Genomic DNA, 17,984 nt, shown 5'->3' with positions numbered 1-17,984 from the left:
CTTTACATTTCCAACATTTATTATCGGGCAAATGATAGATTTTTGCAAGCTTGACTGGTGTCATGTACCACCTGTATATCATTTTCATAATATTCTCTCTTAAGGCATTACATGCCATAAACTTCATACCTGTGGTCCATAACTGTTCCCAGTCAGCCATCATAAACATCTTGTGCCCATTTAATCATAGCAGATTTCACTGTTTCATCTTGAGTATTCCATTTCAACAGCAAGTTATACATTCTTGACAAAGTCTTAGTTTTGGGGTCTAACAGTTCTGTTTCCAATTTTGATTTTTCCACCTGGAAGCCAATTTTCTTGTCCATATTAAATGCCTCCATTATTTGATAATAGTGAAGCCAGTCTAGCACTTTATTTTTTAGTTTTTCAAAACTCTGCAATTTCAATTTATCTCCCTCTTGTTCCAAAATTTCCCAATATTTCGGCCATTTGGCCTCCATATTGAGCTTTTTCTGAGCCTTCGCTTCCATCGGTGACAACCACCTTGGGGTTTTGTTCTCATGTAAATCCTTATATCTTATCCAGACGTTAAACAAAGCTTTCCTGACAATATGATTTTTAAATGCTTTATGTGCTTTGACCTTATCGTACCACAGATATGCATGCCACCCAAATACATTTTTAAACCCTTCTAAATCCAAAATGTCGGCGTTTTCAAGAAGCAGCCAGTCTTTCAGCCAGCAAAATGCGGCCGACTCATAATAAAGTTTAAGGTCTGGCAGGGCAAATCCACCTCTTTCTTTTACATCCGTTAGTATTTTAAATTTTATTCTAGGCTTCTTGCCCTGTCAGACAAATCTAGTAATATCTCTCTGCCACTTCTTGAAACAATCCATTTTATCCAAAATTTGCAATGTTTGAAACAAAAATAACATTCTTGGCAATACATTCATTTTTATCACAGCTATACAGCCTAGCAGTGAAAGCTTCAAATTCGACCATATTTCTAAATCTTTTTTCACTTCCACCCAACATTTCTCATAGTTATCTTTAAATAGGTTCACATTCTTAGCTGTCATATTAACCCCCAGATATTTCACTTTCTTAACCAATGTCAAACCTGTCTCCTTCTGAAACCTCTCTCTTTCGATCCCTATAAAGTTTTTCTCTAAAACCTTGGTTTTTGACTTGTTCAACTTAAATCCTGCAACTTGACCAAATTCTTGAATCAGTTCCAATACTCTTTTAGTACTAGATTCTGGCTCCTGTAGTGTCAATGCTAAATCATCTGCAAATGCTCTTAATTTGTACTGTTTAGCTCCGACTTGTATACCTTTAACCAATTGGTCCCTTCTAATCATATTTAAAGGGACCTCCGGGACTGATATAAAAATCAATGGGGATATTGGGCAACCTTGTCGAGTCCCTTTCTCTATCTTAAATTCCTCTGTCACCACATTGTTAACAATTAGTTTAGCCTTTTGTTCAGAGTATATTGCACTTATACCATTTCCAAAACCTTGACCAACCCCCATCCCCTGTAGGTTCTTCTTCATAAAACTCCAGGAAATATTGTCAAAAGCTTTCTCCGCGTCCACAAATATCAAAACTGCCTTTGTATTTATATTCACTTGCAATTTTTCTAAAATATTAATTATATTTCTCGTATTGTCAGACAAGTGTCTACCCAGGAGAAAGCCTGCTTGATCTTTATGAATCTCTTCCGTTAATACTTTTTTTAATCTTCTTGCCAAAATGTCTGCAAAAATTTTATAATCCACATTAAGCAATTATATGGGGCGGTAGTTCTTGAGTTGTTTTTTCAGTCTCTGTTTTCGGTATAAGTGTGATATACGCTTCCCTCCATGTCTCCGGTGCCCTTTTCCCTTCCAATATTTCATTACAGACTTCCTTTAAAGGTTGTATTAGCCATTCTTTCAAAGTTCTGTAGTATCTAGAAGTCAGTCCATCCGGTCCTGGAGATTTACCTAATTGCATGCTCTGAATGGCACCTTCTACCTCCTGTTCAGTTATTTTGTAATTCAACAATACTTTATTTTCTTGGGAAATCTTTTGTAATCCATTTATTTTCAAAAAGCGGTCTATATCAATTTCTTTCTGTGGCCCTTGTGTGTATAGTTGTTTAAAGTATCTCTGGAAACAATTTTTAATCTCCACTGGGTTCTGTATATTCTTTCCTTCCACCTCCAAATTTGTGACAGTGTTGAGTTTTTGTCTTTTTTTCATTTGCCAGGCCAACAATTTCCCACATTTATTAGCTGACTCAAATGTCTTTTGTTTCATCTTCCATTCTATTTCCTGATTCATCATTTTCATGTATTGTACTTGGTACAACTTTATTTCTCTCAAAATTTCTTGCGACTTAGGTTTTGCTCTCAATTTCTTCTCACTTTCCTTTATTTTCTCCAAAATTTTGTCTTTCTTCTCTTCTTTATAGCATTCTGTTGTATCAGAAACCCTCTCATGACCGCTTTACTTGCATCCCAGATTACTCTTTTTTCAACATGGGTGTTCATATTTATCTCAAAGTAGTCTCTCAAGGTTTTTTGGGCCTTCTTGATCACTTCTTCATCCCTAAACAAAGTGTCATTCATCCTCCATCTAAAAGAGCCAATTGGTGTTAGTTTCATCTCCATCTTCACAGCATTATGATCGGAGCAAGTTTTGGGGCAAATTTCCACTTTTCTTGTCTTTGGAGCCAGTACTCTAGTTACCCATATTTGGTCAATTCTTGTCCATGTCATTTTGGCTTCAGAAAAGAAAGTTCCCTCTCTACCCAAGGGGTTCTTTGTTCTCCAAATGTCAACTAAATCCAAATTGTCAGTCATCTCAAAAAAAGTTTTTGGTAGTCTACCGTCCTTAGTAACTACCTGTCTTTGTGCCTTATCCATATTTGTAGATACCACTCCGTTCATATCCCCCATCAAGATCACATTGTAGTCCAAATAGTCCATCAAGGTCTCATGCAACTTTTTAAAGAATTCTGATTTTCCCTCATTTGGTGCATAAACTCCTACTATCAAAAATTTCTCTCCTTGTATTTGGATTTCGATTGCCACAAATCTTCCTTGCTCGTCTTTAAAAATAAATTTCGGTGAGGTGAAAGACTCTCCTTTGCATAAATCACTACTCTTTTTTTTACTTTATCCGATGAAATAAACTCTTGACCTAATCTTTTATTAAGCAGTACTTTCCTGTGTAACCTTATTACATGTGTTTCCTGTAAGCAAATCAAGTCTAATTGTTCCTTTTTTAATAAATGAAAGATTCTTTTCCTTTTCTGCGGGGAGTTCAAACCATTAGTATTCCAGCTTAGTAGTTGCAACGCCATGATGTAGTTACTTTACTTTTCCTCCAATTGCACCAAGTGCTTGTTCCTCTTCTGTCGGTGGTGTCACCTTCTTTGTGTAGTCCAATTCAAAAGGTAGTATTGCTTTATCTAGTATTCCTCTTTCTAGTGCTCCTGGTTCTTCTCCAGATTCTTTCTGCAAATCTTCAAAGTCTTTCAAAAATCTTTCTTTGTCAGCCACTGATCTTATTTTTATTTTTATTCCTTTGAAGCTAAACGATAGGCCTTGGGGAAATTCCCACCTAAAAAGAATTCTGTTGCCTCTCAACAGGTCAACCAAATCTCTGTAATTTGATCTAAGGTCCAAAAGATATTTCGGGATGTATTTCCTGTAAATATCTCCACTCTTGACTGATGTATTTCCAAGGTCTTCTGGAAATGCAGACTCAAGATTTTGTCTCTCTCCTCTTTTGTTCGGAGGGTAATCAAACAGTCTCTCACCCTGTTCTTCTTCCCCCCTCTTCCAAGTCTAAATGCACTCACTATCTTAAATTCTTCCTTCTCCAAATCTGGTTTCCAAAAGTCTGCAAATTCCTGAGTAAGAAAGTCAATCAGGTTGTTTTTCTCAAGTTCAGGTACAGCCCTGATCCTCAGGTTCGTTTGTTTCTCCTTCAATTCAATCATAGACAAGATCGACCTGTGGTCCTCTAATTGTCTTTCTATAGGTGGTATCTTCTCCTCTACAGCAACTGCTTTTTCCTTAGCTTCTTCAGCTGTCTGTCGGGTCAAGGTAGATTCCTGTAGCAATTTCTGAATGGTTTCTGTATTAGTATTCACCTTCTGTCCCAAATTATTAATACTTATGGTATTTTGATCAATTTTAGTTGATGCTTCAGCTACTTGTTTGCTTAACTTTTCCAGAGATTCATTTATTCCACCTAGTGCAATTGCTAAAACATCTTCAGATGCCATTACTTTTGACTTAGGTTGTACAGATGATACTGCTAATGGGGCAGAAGGACCAGATGCTGCAGGGCCAGATGCTGAAGCTCTTCGCTGCCAGGATTTACCAGACCTCGTTGTTTTTTCTTGAAGCAAATCTATCTTTTCTTTCCCATCTGCCATAACACTCTTACTACAGTCCAAGGTCAATCCCACGGTTTATAGCTTGTTTTGAAGTGGAAAATTCCCCTGGCCCTGTAACAATTTCAAACCTCCTCTAGGGGGACACAGTAACAGTCAAGACTTGTTGCATTGAAAAATAACTCTTTTTAAAGCCCCCAATTCACAAAATAGGCAACAGTTTCAAGTTCAGGTACTTTTTAGTCACTTTAAAATCAGGAGAAGCCAGCCAGGAACAATGTATCTCTCTTGCAGAATTAGCTGTCAAAATGTACTCTATTCACAGAAAGCGCATTTCACAAAACGGCATCTTATCGTCCATTGGCAGCCCGTTCCCAGGTTTTAAGCGATGGATTTCTATTCCCTTTCCTCTCTTTTTGCAGGAAAATTTAATTCACACCTTTCCCCCCTCCTCTCCTGCAACCAAGGGGGGAGATCGCTTGTTTTGATGTTAGGATTATAGTCCTCCTCAATCGATTTTCCAGGTCTTAGCTCACAACTTCTTTGCTTTGATCTGTTTACAAGAAACGGAAGGCGGACTTCCTGTTTATGCCTCCCCGCTTCGGTGCCGAATGAAGTGTTTATTTCCCTTTATTTCCAATTTTAACCTACTCACGGGTAGTTGTTTTGTAGCCGGATTTTCACAGGAAAAAGTCAGCGCTCTCCGGTAATGGCTGTGCGGCTTCGCTCCACGGAAGAAGCAGTTGACTCTCAGCACCGCACTGCTCACCCCGCTTCGCTCTGGAGCCCGTAATTGGGCTCCTTTACAAATTGGGGGGGCGCGAAAGGTGCCCGCCGAGTCCCACGGTCACAGGCTTCACCCGCCTGTAATTTTTGAAGGGTCTCCGCTTCGCCGTAGCGGTGCAGACCTGGTTTCCGTAGAGCAGAGTCCCTCAGAGTCAGAGGGAATCCGCCATTACCGATGGCGCCAACCCGGAAGTCGGAAATGTTTCAGAATTCTTAGTACCTGAACTAAACTGCAATTCCCAGGAAATGGGGGAAGGGTGGCAGTTAAGCTAGTATAAAATTTTCAGTATAGATTTAAACCCTCTCTCCATCCCTGTTTTCTAGTTCTCTTTCAAAGACCAAAAGTGAAAAGCAAATGTTTTAGTACTACTGCCCCTCCCTTAACCAGGCTGTGATGGACTTGTGCATTCTGATGCGCCAGCTGAATCCCAGTGGACTAGTACAAAGTCAGTGTGGGTTTACAATTAATTGGGTCAGAACAATACTTATTGGTGCCAGAATGAAAAATCCAAACAATACCTTCTTCTGCTTGTAATAACCCTGAAGCACAGGAGACACTCTACCAGGAGACACTCTTGCCCAAACTCCAGTGAAAGGAACAGGAGCTGCACATGAGGATAGCACTTAGACACAGAAGAGAGAGAGAGAGCACTGCAGAGAAAGAAGCTAACACATTCCTAGTGCTACCCAGTTACTGCTTTTCTGCTGTAAGTTGCAAGCAGAACTGCAACTGATTTCCTACATCATTAGTAGTAGGGCATTTTTCTATGTGTATAACCTGCTATGTTCCTCGGACACCTGTGGATTTGACTTCTGTCTGCAGCTCAGTACACATTCACTATGACCTTTGTGAAGGATGCCATTTTATAACCCCAATATATATATTTTTAAATGGTCTTTTTATTTAACACTTTTCTAGCTCTCTATTTTTTTAAATGAAAGAGAGGAATGGTGCTATAAAACTGTGTTACTACAATATTACATTTTTATACCACAATAATGCTAATTTAAAAATAAAAAAAACCTTTCTGGTTGTTGCTGTTTTAGCAATGTGGAAAGAGTTTGCTTTCTAATCTTAAAAAAATTCTATAAAATTGGAGCATTGGGCAATGCCACGCTAAAAATGTCTAATGCGACAGCTCTCCTGGTTCAGTCTTTGCTGTGAAATTTGTTTCCATCTAGATATTACAGAAAGAGTCATAGAAGACAACATGCGAACGTGGGTGCTCCTGAGCATATTTCTCTTTCTGCCCATTGTGGTTGGGTCAGCCATCCTGATTGTCAAATGGGCACGAATCAGCAAGTACTGCACAGATGACAGCGAGTCTCTAGGCGATTCTGAGTAAGTCACTTTGGCTGCAGTTTATCAGGGCCTGCCCTGTACATACCTGAAATCTTCTGGTCCATCAACAATTTGGACAAGTAGGACCTGCAACAGAATGCAGTCTTCAGCCATGGCCGCCTCCACATTCCCTTTCCCCTATCACACACTTTTGCATTGGGCTGTGGGGTTTTACTGTAGTGTGTGTGTGTGTGGAAAGTCCCTTGCTTAGGGTTTTTTCCTAATAATTTTGTTGTATTTCTGCAAACCTTGGGGTTCATCTGAGCCTGCTGATGCGTCAGAGGTGCCATTTCAGCTGCATAATAACACAGATAGGAGTTTGCTGTTAGTATTTATCAGGGAAGGGGGGCTGTATCCCTCCAGCTGTGGTTGGCCATACTGGAGGGAGATGATGTCCAACAACAAAAGAAAGAAAAGCAAGGATAGGAAACCTGTGACCCTCCAGGTGCTGTTGTACTGCAACAACCCATGGTGGCTAGTGGTCAGGAAAGATGGGAGGTGTAGTCCAGCAACCTCTGAAGGGTCATAGGTTGCCCACCCCAGTATAATTAACTTTAATTAACTTTCAGACATTATAGTAAAGCTAACTCCATGACAAAACTGAGGTATGTTTATCTGTATGTAATTAAGGTTAAGTAATCTTAATTCTCATTACATTTCAGATCTTATACTAGATCCGATGAATATAGCATGTCAGACAAAACAAGGTAAGCTTCAACTAACTTAAAGTATATTGATTAATTTTCCTTCCAGAGCTGGCTGCAGTCTAGAAAAGGATCACTCCCTAATTTATTTTCTCCCTTTGTGATAGTGAAACATGGATTAAATTGTCTAGTTTTCCCCACCACTTGAGGATGGACTGGGTTTATCTGCAAAATCTGCTTATTACCTTTCCTTCCAAGGAGCCTCAAGGGAACACACAGTAAAATAAGACCTGAAAACAAACATGGGCAGAGCAGTCTTTTACTCAGGGGTGGTGCATGGGGGCGGCCGGAGAGTGATTCTGTTGCTCTGCCAGCGAAATAACTGTCATATCTACTATTCAGTATCACTCTACCTGGGAGGGGAAAACACACCAATCCAAAAATTAGAAGTCAGCTTAATAGTCACAGACACAGCATTCCTGGAAAACCATCAAAGCCTACTGTTCCTAGATTCCACCAGCAAGGATACCCACAGGCTGCCCCCACATGCAGCCAATGGACTCATAATGAAGAAGTCCTGCTCCTAGCACACCCACTGCATCATCAGACACACAATGTGCATCCAGCAGTCAGCCCTCTACTGCTAGTCTCCAGGCACCCCTACAAGCCAGACTGCTTGAACTCACAGCTGTTGTTCTTTTAGCACAACACAGGAGAACCCCCACAACACAGCACCCATATAGCTCTGGGCTTAGGGGGCCTTCAAAGAGCACTCACATTCGTCCTAAGCTGAGACAAAGGTTCAGGGCACACCCAAGGTTCTCCAAGGCCAAGAGTGGAAGATGCAACAGGCAGAGTCACAGACACCCCAGAACAGCCATCAGCCTCCAGTTGATCACTGCACTGAGTGAAGGATTGTGATGCAGAAGATGAGAGTTTGTGCCACACCAAGGTTGAGCCAGTCAGCCAAAGCAACCCAAAGAGGTGGGTTCACTTGTGGTTGACATGGAACATGAGTTGGGATGGATCATACCGCATGCAGGAATCAGTCGCACAACCCGAAGCCTTTCTAAACAAGGAGGAATTTTGCTTGTCTCCTGGAGGGGACTGTCAGGCAGGATTCCAAAGAATTTTTAAAAAATGTTCATGACTTTTGCTATTCTGTGGGAATACAGTGGTACCTCAGGTTACATATGCTTCAGGTTACATACACTTCAGGTTACAGACTCCGCTAACCCAGAAATAGTGCTTCAGGTTAAGAACTTTGCTTCAGGATGAGAACAGAAATCGTGCTCCGGCGGTGCGGTGGCAGCAGGAGGCCCCATTAGCTAAAGTGGTGCTTCAGGTTAAGAACAGTTTCAGGTTAAGAACGGACCTCCGGAATGAATTAAGTACTTAACCCAAGGTACCACTGTATATGACTATGAGTCTCCTTAAATTATAGATCATAAATATATAAATACTACAAATACAAACAAAAAACTCATTAAATACTGTCCTATTAATTGCAGTGATGTTTGCTGTTTCTTTTCTTATTTTCTTTTGAATTTTTTGTTTACAGCATTATACATTCTTACAGTGGTACCTTGGTTCTCAGACGCCTTGGTACTCAAACAACTTGGAACCCAAACACTGCAAACCCGGAAGTAAGTGTTCCGGATTGCAAACATATTTCGGAAGCCAAACATGCTCCATTTTGAGTGTTACACTGAGGTCTGTCTGTTTCTGCTATTTATTTTGTGTTTTTGTTTTTGTGGCTCTTTTTGTTTTTGTGACTATGTGGAACCCAGTTCAGCTACTGATTGTGTGACTGCAGTACATTGATTATTGCTTTCTTTTCTTTTCTTTTCTTTTTGTTTTCTTGCTTAAAAAAACACAAAAAATAAAAATTAACATAAAAAATAAAATAACAAAAAACAAAACAAAAACATATATACAAATCCCCCCTGTGGCTTCCTCCCCAAAAAACCTCAACATTCTTTATTTTTTTCCAGTCTTTTTACCATTGCATCTTTTATATCTTGTCCCTGATATTCCTAGTATATCTATTCTATCTATTTCAGCTTTTACATACTTATCTATGCATATTAACATGTTATCTTTAGACCAGTGTTTTTTCTTATAGTCTTGAAAACATTTTCCATCCACTCCTTTGTTTCTGATTTGTCTGGTGTTAACTTTGCCAGTTCTATAGAATCACATAGTTTATTTAACCAATCTTCTTGGTTAGTATTCTTGGGATAGTATCTCCTTTCCAATTTTTTGCCAGTACTAGTCTGGCTGCTGCAAACAAAAAATTCAAAAGAAAATAAGAAAAGAAACAGCAACTCATAGGTTTTAGATAATAATTTCTTATTGTTTTTTGATAGTATTTTTGTAATTTAGATTCTTCTTTCTCAAATCCTGCTTTTTATCCACATATATTATTTAACTGATGGAACTGGAGCCAGTCAGTAAGATAGTGTCTTATCTCCTCAAATGATTTTAACTTCAGGTGTCCTTGGTCTTCTTTTAATAATTGGCTATATGTTGCCCAATTGCTTTGCATGTTTAATTTTTTAACTGTGAATGCCTCTAATGGGGACAACCAACATGGTGTTTTTGGTTCTATTAGTGGTTTATATCTCGTCCACGCCTTATATAATGCATTCCTTACAATATGGTGAACACTCTTGTGAGCTTTTACCTTCTTATAACCAAGGTAGCCATGCCACCCAAATCTGTTGTTGACACTCTGCAAATCCAAAATATCTGTTTTCTCTAGTAGAATCCAATCACTCAGCCAAATTAAACACTGCCTGATAAAAGATTTTTTTTAATAATGTTTATTACTTTTACAACAAAACAAAAAAGAGAAAGCACAGAAAAAACAATACATTACAATACAAAGAGATACTAAAACATTAAACTAACAAGACAAAACAAAAACAGTTTAAAAACACATCAAAGCAAAAAAGAAAAAAAAGAAAAAAAGAGAAATTTTTCAATATCTTATCTTTCTTTCTTTCACATATTTCCACGACCTCCTCACACCTCCCTTTTTGTATTCCACATCTATTAATTATTTCAGCAATTCCTTTCCATCTTCCCCTGTTTTCTATCCTATAATTATCCTAACACATTTTAACCTTATTTTTCCTTTAATACTCTATTAATCTATTTATACTTAATTCCTTATAACATTTCTACTAAAGCCATATCACTTCATTCCAACATTCTTCTAGCATTCATTAATTTTACAATGTTTCTGTAAATAATCTTTAAACTTCTTCCAGTCTTCTTCCACCGACTCTTCTCCCTGGTCTCGAATTCTGCCAGTCATTTCCGCTAATTCCATATAGTCCATCAACTTCATCTGCCATTCTTCCCTGGTGGGTAAATCTTGTGTCTTCCAATACTTCGCGATGAGTATTCTTGCTGCTGTTGTTGCATACATAAAAAAAGTTCTGTCCTTCTTTAACACCAATTGGCCGACCATGCCCAGGAGAAAGGCCTCTGGTTTCTTCAGGAAGGTATATTTAAATACCTTTTTCATTTCATTATAAATCATCTCCCAGAATGTCTTAATCCTTGGGCATGTCCACCAAAGGTGAAAGAATGTACCTTCAGTCTCATTACATTTCCAACATTTATTATTGGGCAAATGATAAATTTTTTCAAGCTTGACTGGTGTCATGTACCACCTGTAGATCATTTTCATTAAATTTTCTCTTAGGGCATTGCATACCATGAATTTCATACCTGTGGTCCATAACTGTTCCCAGTCAGCCATCATTATGTTGTGTCCAACATCTTGTGCCCATTTAATCATAGCAGATTTCACCGTTTCATCCTGTGTGTTCCATTTCAACAGCAAGTTATACATTCTTGACAAATTCTTGGTTTTTGGATCTAACAATTCTGTTTCCAATTTTGATTTTTCCACCTGGAAACCAACTTTTTTGTTCAATTTGTATGCCTCCATTATTTGGTAATAATGGAGCCAATCTCGCACTTTATTTTTCAATTTTTCAAAGCTCTGCAATTTTATTCTGTCTCCATCTTGTTCCAGGATTTCCCAATATTTCGGCCATTTGGCCTCCATATCGAGTTTTTTTCTGTGCCTTCGCTTCCATTGGTGACAACCACCTTGGGGTTTTCTTTTCTAATAAATCCTTGTATCTTATCCAAACATTAAACAATGCTTTTCTAACAATATGATTTTTAAACGCTTTATGTACTTTTACCTTATCGTACCACAAGTATGCATGCCAACCAAATACATTATTGAAACCTTCTAAATCCAACACTTCAGTATTTTCAAGAAGCAGCCATTCTCTCAGCCAGCAAAAAGCGGCTGATTCATAATAAAGTTTAAGGTCTGGCAGGGCAAATCCACCTCTTTCTTTAGCATCGGTTAATATCTTAAATTTTATTCGAGGCTTCTTGCCCTGCCAAACAAATCTGGAAATATCCTTCTGCCACTTCTTGAAACAGTCCATCTTATCCAAAATTTGCAATGTTTGAAACAAAAATAACATCCTTGGCAGCACATTCATTTTTATCACAGCAATTCGGCCTAGCAACGATAACTTCAAATTTGTCCATACTTCTAAATCCTTTTTCACTTCAATCCAACATTTTTCATAATTATTCTTAAATAAATTCACATTTTTAGCAGTCATGTTAACCCCTAAGTATTTTACTTTTTTGACCAATGTTAGCTCTGTCTCCTCCTGAAACTTCTCTCTCTCATTCACAGTTAAATTTTGCTCTAAAACCTTGGTTTTCATCTTATTCAACTTGAAACCTGCAACCTGTCCAAATTCTTGAATCAGTTCTAATACCCTTTTAGTACTAGGTTCTGGCTCCTGTAGCAAACGCTTTCAGTTTGTACTGTTTAGCACCCACTTCTATACCTTTAACCTCTTGGTCCTTTCTAATCATGTTTAACAAAACCTCGAGGACCAATATAAAAAGCAATGGAGAAATTGGGCAACCTTGCCGTGTCCCTTTTTCAATCTTAAACTCTTCTGTCATCACATTGTTCACAATTAATTTTGCCTTTTGTTCTGAATAAATTGCACCTATACCATTTTCAAAACCTTGTCCTACCCCCATCCCCTGTAGATTCTTCTTCATAAAACTCCAAGACATGTTGTCAAAGGCTTTCTCTGCGTCCACGAATATCAAGACTGCTTTAGTATTGATGTTCACTTGTAGTTTTTCTAGAATATTAATTATATTCCTCGTATTATCAGACAAATGTCTGCCCGGGAGAAAGCCCGCTTGGTCTTTATGAATTTCTTCTGCTAACACCCTTTTTAATCTTTTAGCCAAAATATCTGCAAAGATTTTATAATCCACATTAAGCAACGATATAGGGCGGTAGTTCTTGAGCTGTGTCTTTTCAGTCTCTGTTTTTGGTATAAGTGTAATATAAGCTTCCTTCCACGACTCTGGTGCCTGTCTTCCTTCCAATATTTCGTTACAGACTTCTTTCAATGGTTGTATTAACCATTCTTTCAAAGATCTGTAATATCTTGAAGTCAAACCATCTGGTCCTGGAGATTTGCCTAATTGCATGTTCTGGATGGCCCCTTCCATCTCCTGATCCGTTATCTTATGATTCAACATTAGCTGTTTGTCCTGAGAGATTTTGCATAGTCCATTTATTTTCAGAAATCGATCAATATCCATTTCTTTTTGCTTCTCCTGTGTATAAAGTTGTTTAAAGTATCTCTGAAAGCACTTCCTGATCTCCACTGGGTTCTGTATATTCTTTCCTTCCACTTCCAAATTCGTGATAGTATTAAGTTTTTGTCTTTTTTTCATTTGCCAGGCCAAAAGATTTTTAATTTTGGTAGTGCAAACCCCTTTCTTTCTTTCTTTCTTTCTTTCTTTCTTTTTCTTTCTTTCCTGTCTGTCAGTAATTTGTATTTAATACGAGGTTTCTTACCCTGCCAAATGAACCTTGTCAGATCTTACCTCCATTCTTCAATGCATTCTGTTTTCGCTATAATCGACATCATTTGAAAAAGAAAGAGCATTTTGGGGAGTATATTCATTTTTATTACTGAGATTCTTCCCCAAAATGATAATTTCAGTCTAGCCCAAATTTCTACCAAAAAAATAATAATTCATTCCAGGTTTTTTTATAATTGTCATCAAAAATGTCAATTCCCAAATATTTTGTTTTTTTCACTATCGACAACCCTGTTTTTTCCCTGCAATTCCTTTTTCTCTTGCTCCTGTATATTTTTAACCATAAGCTTTGTTTTTGATCTGTTAAGTTTGAAGCTGGAGACCTCTCCGAATTCTGTTATCTTTTCCAACGCTTTGGGAATACTCGTTTCCAGGTTTTCTACTGTTAAAATTAAATCATCTGCAAAAGCTTTCAATTTGATAGTCTTTTGACCTAAAGATATCCCTTTAATTTTTTCTTCTTTCCTCATTTCCAAATTTAATATTTCTAGGGTTAATACAAAAAGTACAGGAGAGAGTGGGTGGGCAGCTTCGCCTTGTGCCTTTTTCTGTTGGGATGTATTCTGTTTTCCCATCATTGATTATTAGATTTGCTTTCTGTTTCTCATATATGGCCTTTATAGCCGAGGTAAATCATTCTCCCGTTGTGAATAGGTCAATCACTTTCCTTAGAAATTTCCAAGAAAGGTTATTGAAAGCCTTCTAGGTGTTGACTAGCATTTCCTATCTTGTATTATTTTATTCATGAGTGGCGGGGCTATAATCTATTCCATTTTTTTTATAATGGATTACAGGAAGTCCATCTGGGCCTGGGGATTTGCCCAGCTTAGAACTCGAGATTGACTGGTGTATCTCCTTCCTGGTAATTGGCGAGTTTAATTGTTCAAGTTTCTCTTGTGCTATTTTGGGAATTTCTTTCCCTTGTATTTCACTATGTCATGTTCTCCTTCCGTTCCTATCTTATATAACTTCCTGAAATATCTTAAAAAACAATTATTTATTTATTCCTGTTTGTCGATTACGCTACTGTCTTGTACTATCTTATCAATTTGTTTTTCTCTTTGTTTCTTTTTTAATTACCACGCAAACAGTTTGCCTCGTCTGTTAGCAAATTCAAAATTATTTTGTTTCATCCATTTGATGTTATTCTCTATTTCATCATTTAAGAATATTGATAGTTGGGATTACAATATTTTAATATTTTGGTTTGCGTTTTTTTTTTTTTTGGATTGTTCACCAATAGATTCTCATTTCTTTCAATCTCTTGTCTAATCTGATCTAACTTTGATTCTCTAATCCTTTTTTGTATTATGTTTTGTTGGATATACAAGCCTCATATAAAGGCCTTACAGGCATCCCATATTGATCCTAATATCAGTCTCTTGTGTCATATTTATTTCAAAGAATTTTTTCATGGCCTCTTCAGCCTTTTAAATAATTTTCTCATCATTCAGGATTCTCTCATTCATCCTCCACTGCTTGTTCATTTTCTTCTTATCCCTTAATTCTAGTGTAATCAGGTTATGGTCTGAAATGGATTTGGGCTGAATCTCAGTTTTTTAAATTAGTGTCATTAAACTATTCGATATCCATAGTCCATCTATTCGACCTGCAGATTTTTTAGCTTCGGAATAGAATGTATACTGTCTTTCATTTGTATGTTTATTTCTCCAAGCATCTACTAAGTTCAGATCTTCAACCATTTGGGGGGGAAATTGGGAATTTTCCTTCCTTAGATGTTTTCTCTCTTTCTGTTCTATCAAGGTTCAACAAAGTGACCCCATTAAAATCTCCCATAAGAATCATGTCCTCATTGTTATGTTCCAATAATCTTTCCTCTAGTTTTTTAACGTATTTTGATTTGTTTCCATTTGGAAAGTACACACCCACCAGTATTAATTTTTCTTTGCCTCTTGTTAACTGCACGCCCAGCAATCGTCCTTCATTGTCTTTAAATATTAATTTGGATGCTAATTTTGGGTTTATGTATATAACGATTCCTCTCTTTTATGTAAATCTGAAGCTATAAATTCTACCCCTAGTTTCTTATTTGCCAAAACTCTCTTGTGCTTCTTAGCTATATGTGTTTCCTGAAGACAGATAATGTCCCAGTTCTTTTTTAGCATATGTTGGGTTTTATTCCTTTTCTTTTTATTATTAAAACCATTGATATTCTACGAGATAATGTTCAAATTTATCAAATAACAATTACAAATTGGATTCAGAAAAATATATAGAATAAATATAGATTTAATCTAGTGGGTTACATCTTATTGTATCTCTTGATAAGAATTGCTTTTACTCCTCTCCTGTAGCTTCTAACGCTTCTCTCTCCTGCATGAATTCTCCTCCCAGTTCTCTCTTGTATTTTCTCCAGAACTTCCCTAAATATCCTCTCCAGGAATTCCCATTTGTATCTTATTGTGTTGGTTTTTAAAGCATCTGTTAATGTCTTGTAATTTTGTCTTTTTAAGGAGTCTTTTTGATATTTCTTTATGAATTATTATATTCCTTTCATCTATTGTCAACTTCCTTTTCTGGAGTACTTTATCCTTCACTAGTCTTGAATTAAAGAAGACCATACAGTTCCTGATCCTTTATTCGAATTTGTTCTTTCAGAATTTATTCTGAAGATCTTATCTATGTCCATTATTAATTCTTCTTCTTGGACTCCGAGCCATCTAGCTAATTCTTTTGTCAGTATGGTTTCAATGTCTTCATTCTGCATCTCTGGGATCCCCTGAAAGCGTAGAATAAGCTCCCTTTAGTGCATCTCGAGAATCGCGATTTAATCTAACATTTTCTCCTATATTCTCTTTAATTCTATTACCTCATCATTTATAACGTCTTGGCCTTTTTTCAGCCCTTTACTCTCATTTTTAATTTTATTGGTTTTTTCCTTCGAGAGTTCCTCTTGTTTATTAGTTCTAGATTTCAAATCTTGGACCGTTTTCTCTATCTCCCTAATTTTAATAGTCAGATCTTTTAGCTGTGCAGATAGGTCCATTATTAATTTTGAATTTTGCTCAATCTTGTTGCCCATGGAATCAAGTTTATCATTAATAGATTTATTCATTCCAATAACCAACTCTCTTATATCATCATTCGTATCTAACTCCGCCACTGATTGGCGTCTTGGAGCTCCTGAAGAGGCCACTGTAATTTCTTGGAAGTCATTTTAGTTGCTTCTCTATATACACATGAATATAAGCTTTGTCCCAGTCTTAATAAGTTCCTTTGATATTTTTGTACTTTAAATACCCTCAGGTCTGTATTGTTTCTATTCAGAGAGCTCTGGGAAGTATTTGTTCAATTATTCCTCCCGCATTTGGCATTTATGTATTATTAAATACTCTAATCTAAATTGGATTACCAACTTCTTAAAATATTTGTCAATCAATATTTCTCCTTGCCCTCCCTACTATCTCAGATCCTGAATCGAGATTTGTTACCCTTTATGTCCTAGAACTTAGTTAATACGATTTGTCAATATACTTACTATAAATTCCTTAATCAACACACTTCATAATGATTAAATCAAATGATTATTGCTTTCATTTTATGAATCAATGGTCTTGTTAGATAGTAAAATCCATGTTAACCTGCTGTTTTAGGGGTTGTTTTTAAAAGTATGGAGCAGATTAATCCTCTTTGCATTACTTTCTATGGGAAAGTGTGCCCTGGTTTTGGAATGCTTTGGTTTTGGAACAGACTTCCAGGACAGATTAAGTTTGAGAACCAAGGTACCACTGTATATTATTAATCATCATTACTCAATTTTAACTGCATATATATGATAGTATTCATTCTAATTGTTTAGATACTGTTTTCTCAATTCACGTGGTTTCATCAATTCAACAAGGTTAAATGGCACACCTAAAACTCTGCCAGCCTTCACCAGGGTGGTGCCCTCCAGATGTTATGGAGTGCAGCTCCTGTTGGTCTTAGTGAGCATGGCTGTTTGATGCCAGGCTAAAGGGAGTTATGGTCTGAAACATCTGGTGGGCACCACCTTGGTGAAGGCTGAACAAAGCAGTGACAGGCATTGCTTGGGGAACTGTTTCATAACAGCAGCAGCACTTCCAGGCAAAGCCCCACAAAACTAGATCTTGCCTCTCATAGGTAAGGTACAAAGTAGGATTCATGGGGGCAGCAGATCTGGCCTCCAAGGTACACATCGCCCCCTGCTGCTGCTGTGGGGGCAGTGACACCACTCCTTGGAGGCCAGATCTGTGTTTCCCAGCGGCCTCTTGGCAAACAGGTTTCCTCCAACTCTTTTTCCCAATGCACAGCTTTATTCGCCCGGTTCTGATGTAGATGAAGTGAACTCAGACCTTCCTTCCTGACAGGCAGGAGATGCCAGTTTGTGGTTTGCCTTAGGAGCCCGAGTGTCTTGGGCCAGCCATGGTACAGAAATTTCAAAGATTGTGCAGGGAGTGGAGAGGCTTCTGTGGGAGAAGGATGTTTTTCCAATCTCTTCTCCATCTTTCTGGGTGGTGCTAAATTTTGCTGATTCTCCTTATTGTATTGCTCCATCATGTCTTCTCTCCTCTCTCCTCTCTCCCTCCTGCTGCCCCTGGCATGTGAGTAGCTTGAGCAACCAAGAAGACACGATGTGACCAGACCTGGGTCAGGCTCCTGCTGTTTATATGACTTCTAGCTGTTTAATAAACTACTGCTTGCTTATACAGGTGAAAATTATTCTGTGAATGGTTCTCCAGGTCCTTCTTTGCATTTGTATACAGCATGCAGGGGCTTCATTATGGGTCGGCATCAGCAGGCACATGCTGCGGCCTACACCCCAATGGGGGCTTACTGCTTGTTCCAAGAGCCTCTTTACCTTCATCTGCCATCTCCAAGCAACGAAAACCAGCAGTGAGCTAATCTCTCTTCG

General features: G+C 37.8%; 1 protein-coding gene and 1 pseudogene across 9 annotated transcripts in view; one reads left to right on the top strand and one right to left on the bottom strand.

Moving 5' to 3' along the window:
- The window catches only part of ADAM9 (ADAM metallopeptidase domain 9), a 197,428-nt gene extending 179,650 nt beyond the window's left edge, over positions 1–17,778 (top strand). For 8 of the 9 annotated variants that reach the window (XM_077919271.1, XM_077919273.1, XM_077919269.1 and 5 more), the window contains 3 exons: positions 6,323–6,482; positions 7,145–7,189; positions 8,688–17,778. In XM_077919271.1, coding sequence (XP_077775397.1) covers positions 6,323–6,482; positions 7,145–7,189; positions 8,688–8,826 — 344 coding nt within the window. In that variant the 3' untranslated portion in view covers positions 8,827–17,778. The remainder of the gene's footprint in view (positions 1–6,322; positions 6,483–7,144; positions 7,190–8,687) is intronic. The other variant, XM_028707292.2, reaches the window with a different exon arrangement.
- Positions 15,354–16,268, bottom strand: LOC144325660 (uncharacterized; annotated as a pseudogene).
- Positions 17,779–17,984: the final 206 nt, after the last annotated feature.

Source organism: Podarcis muralis, chromosome 15 (genome assembly GCF_964188315.1).
Source record: "Podarcis muralis chromosome 15, rPodMur119.hap1.1, whole genome shotgun sequence".
Classification (NCBI taxonomy): Eukaryota; Metazoa; Chordata; class Lepidosauria; order Squamata; family Lacertidae; genus Podarcis; species Podarcis muralis.
This window is presented reverse-complemented; position numbering and strand designations above follow the sequence as displayed.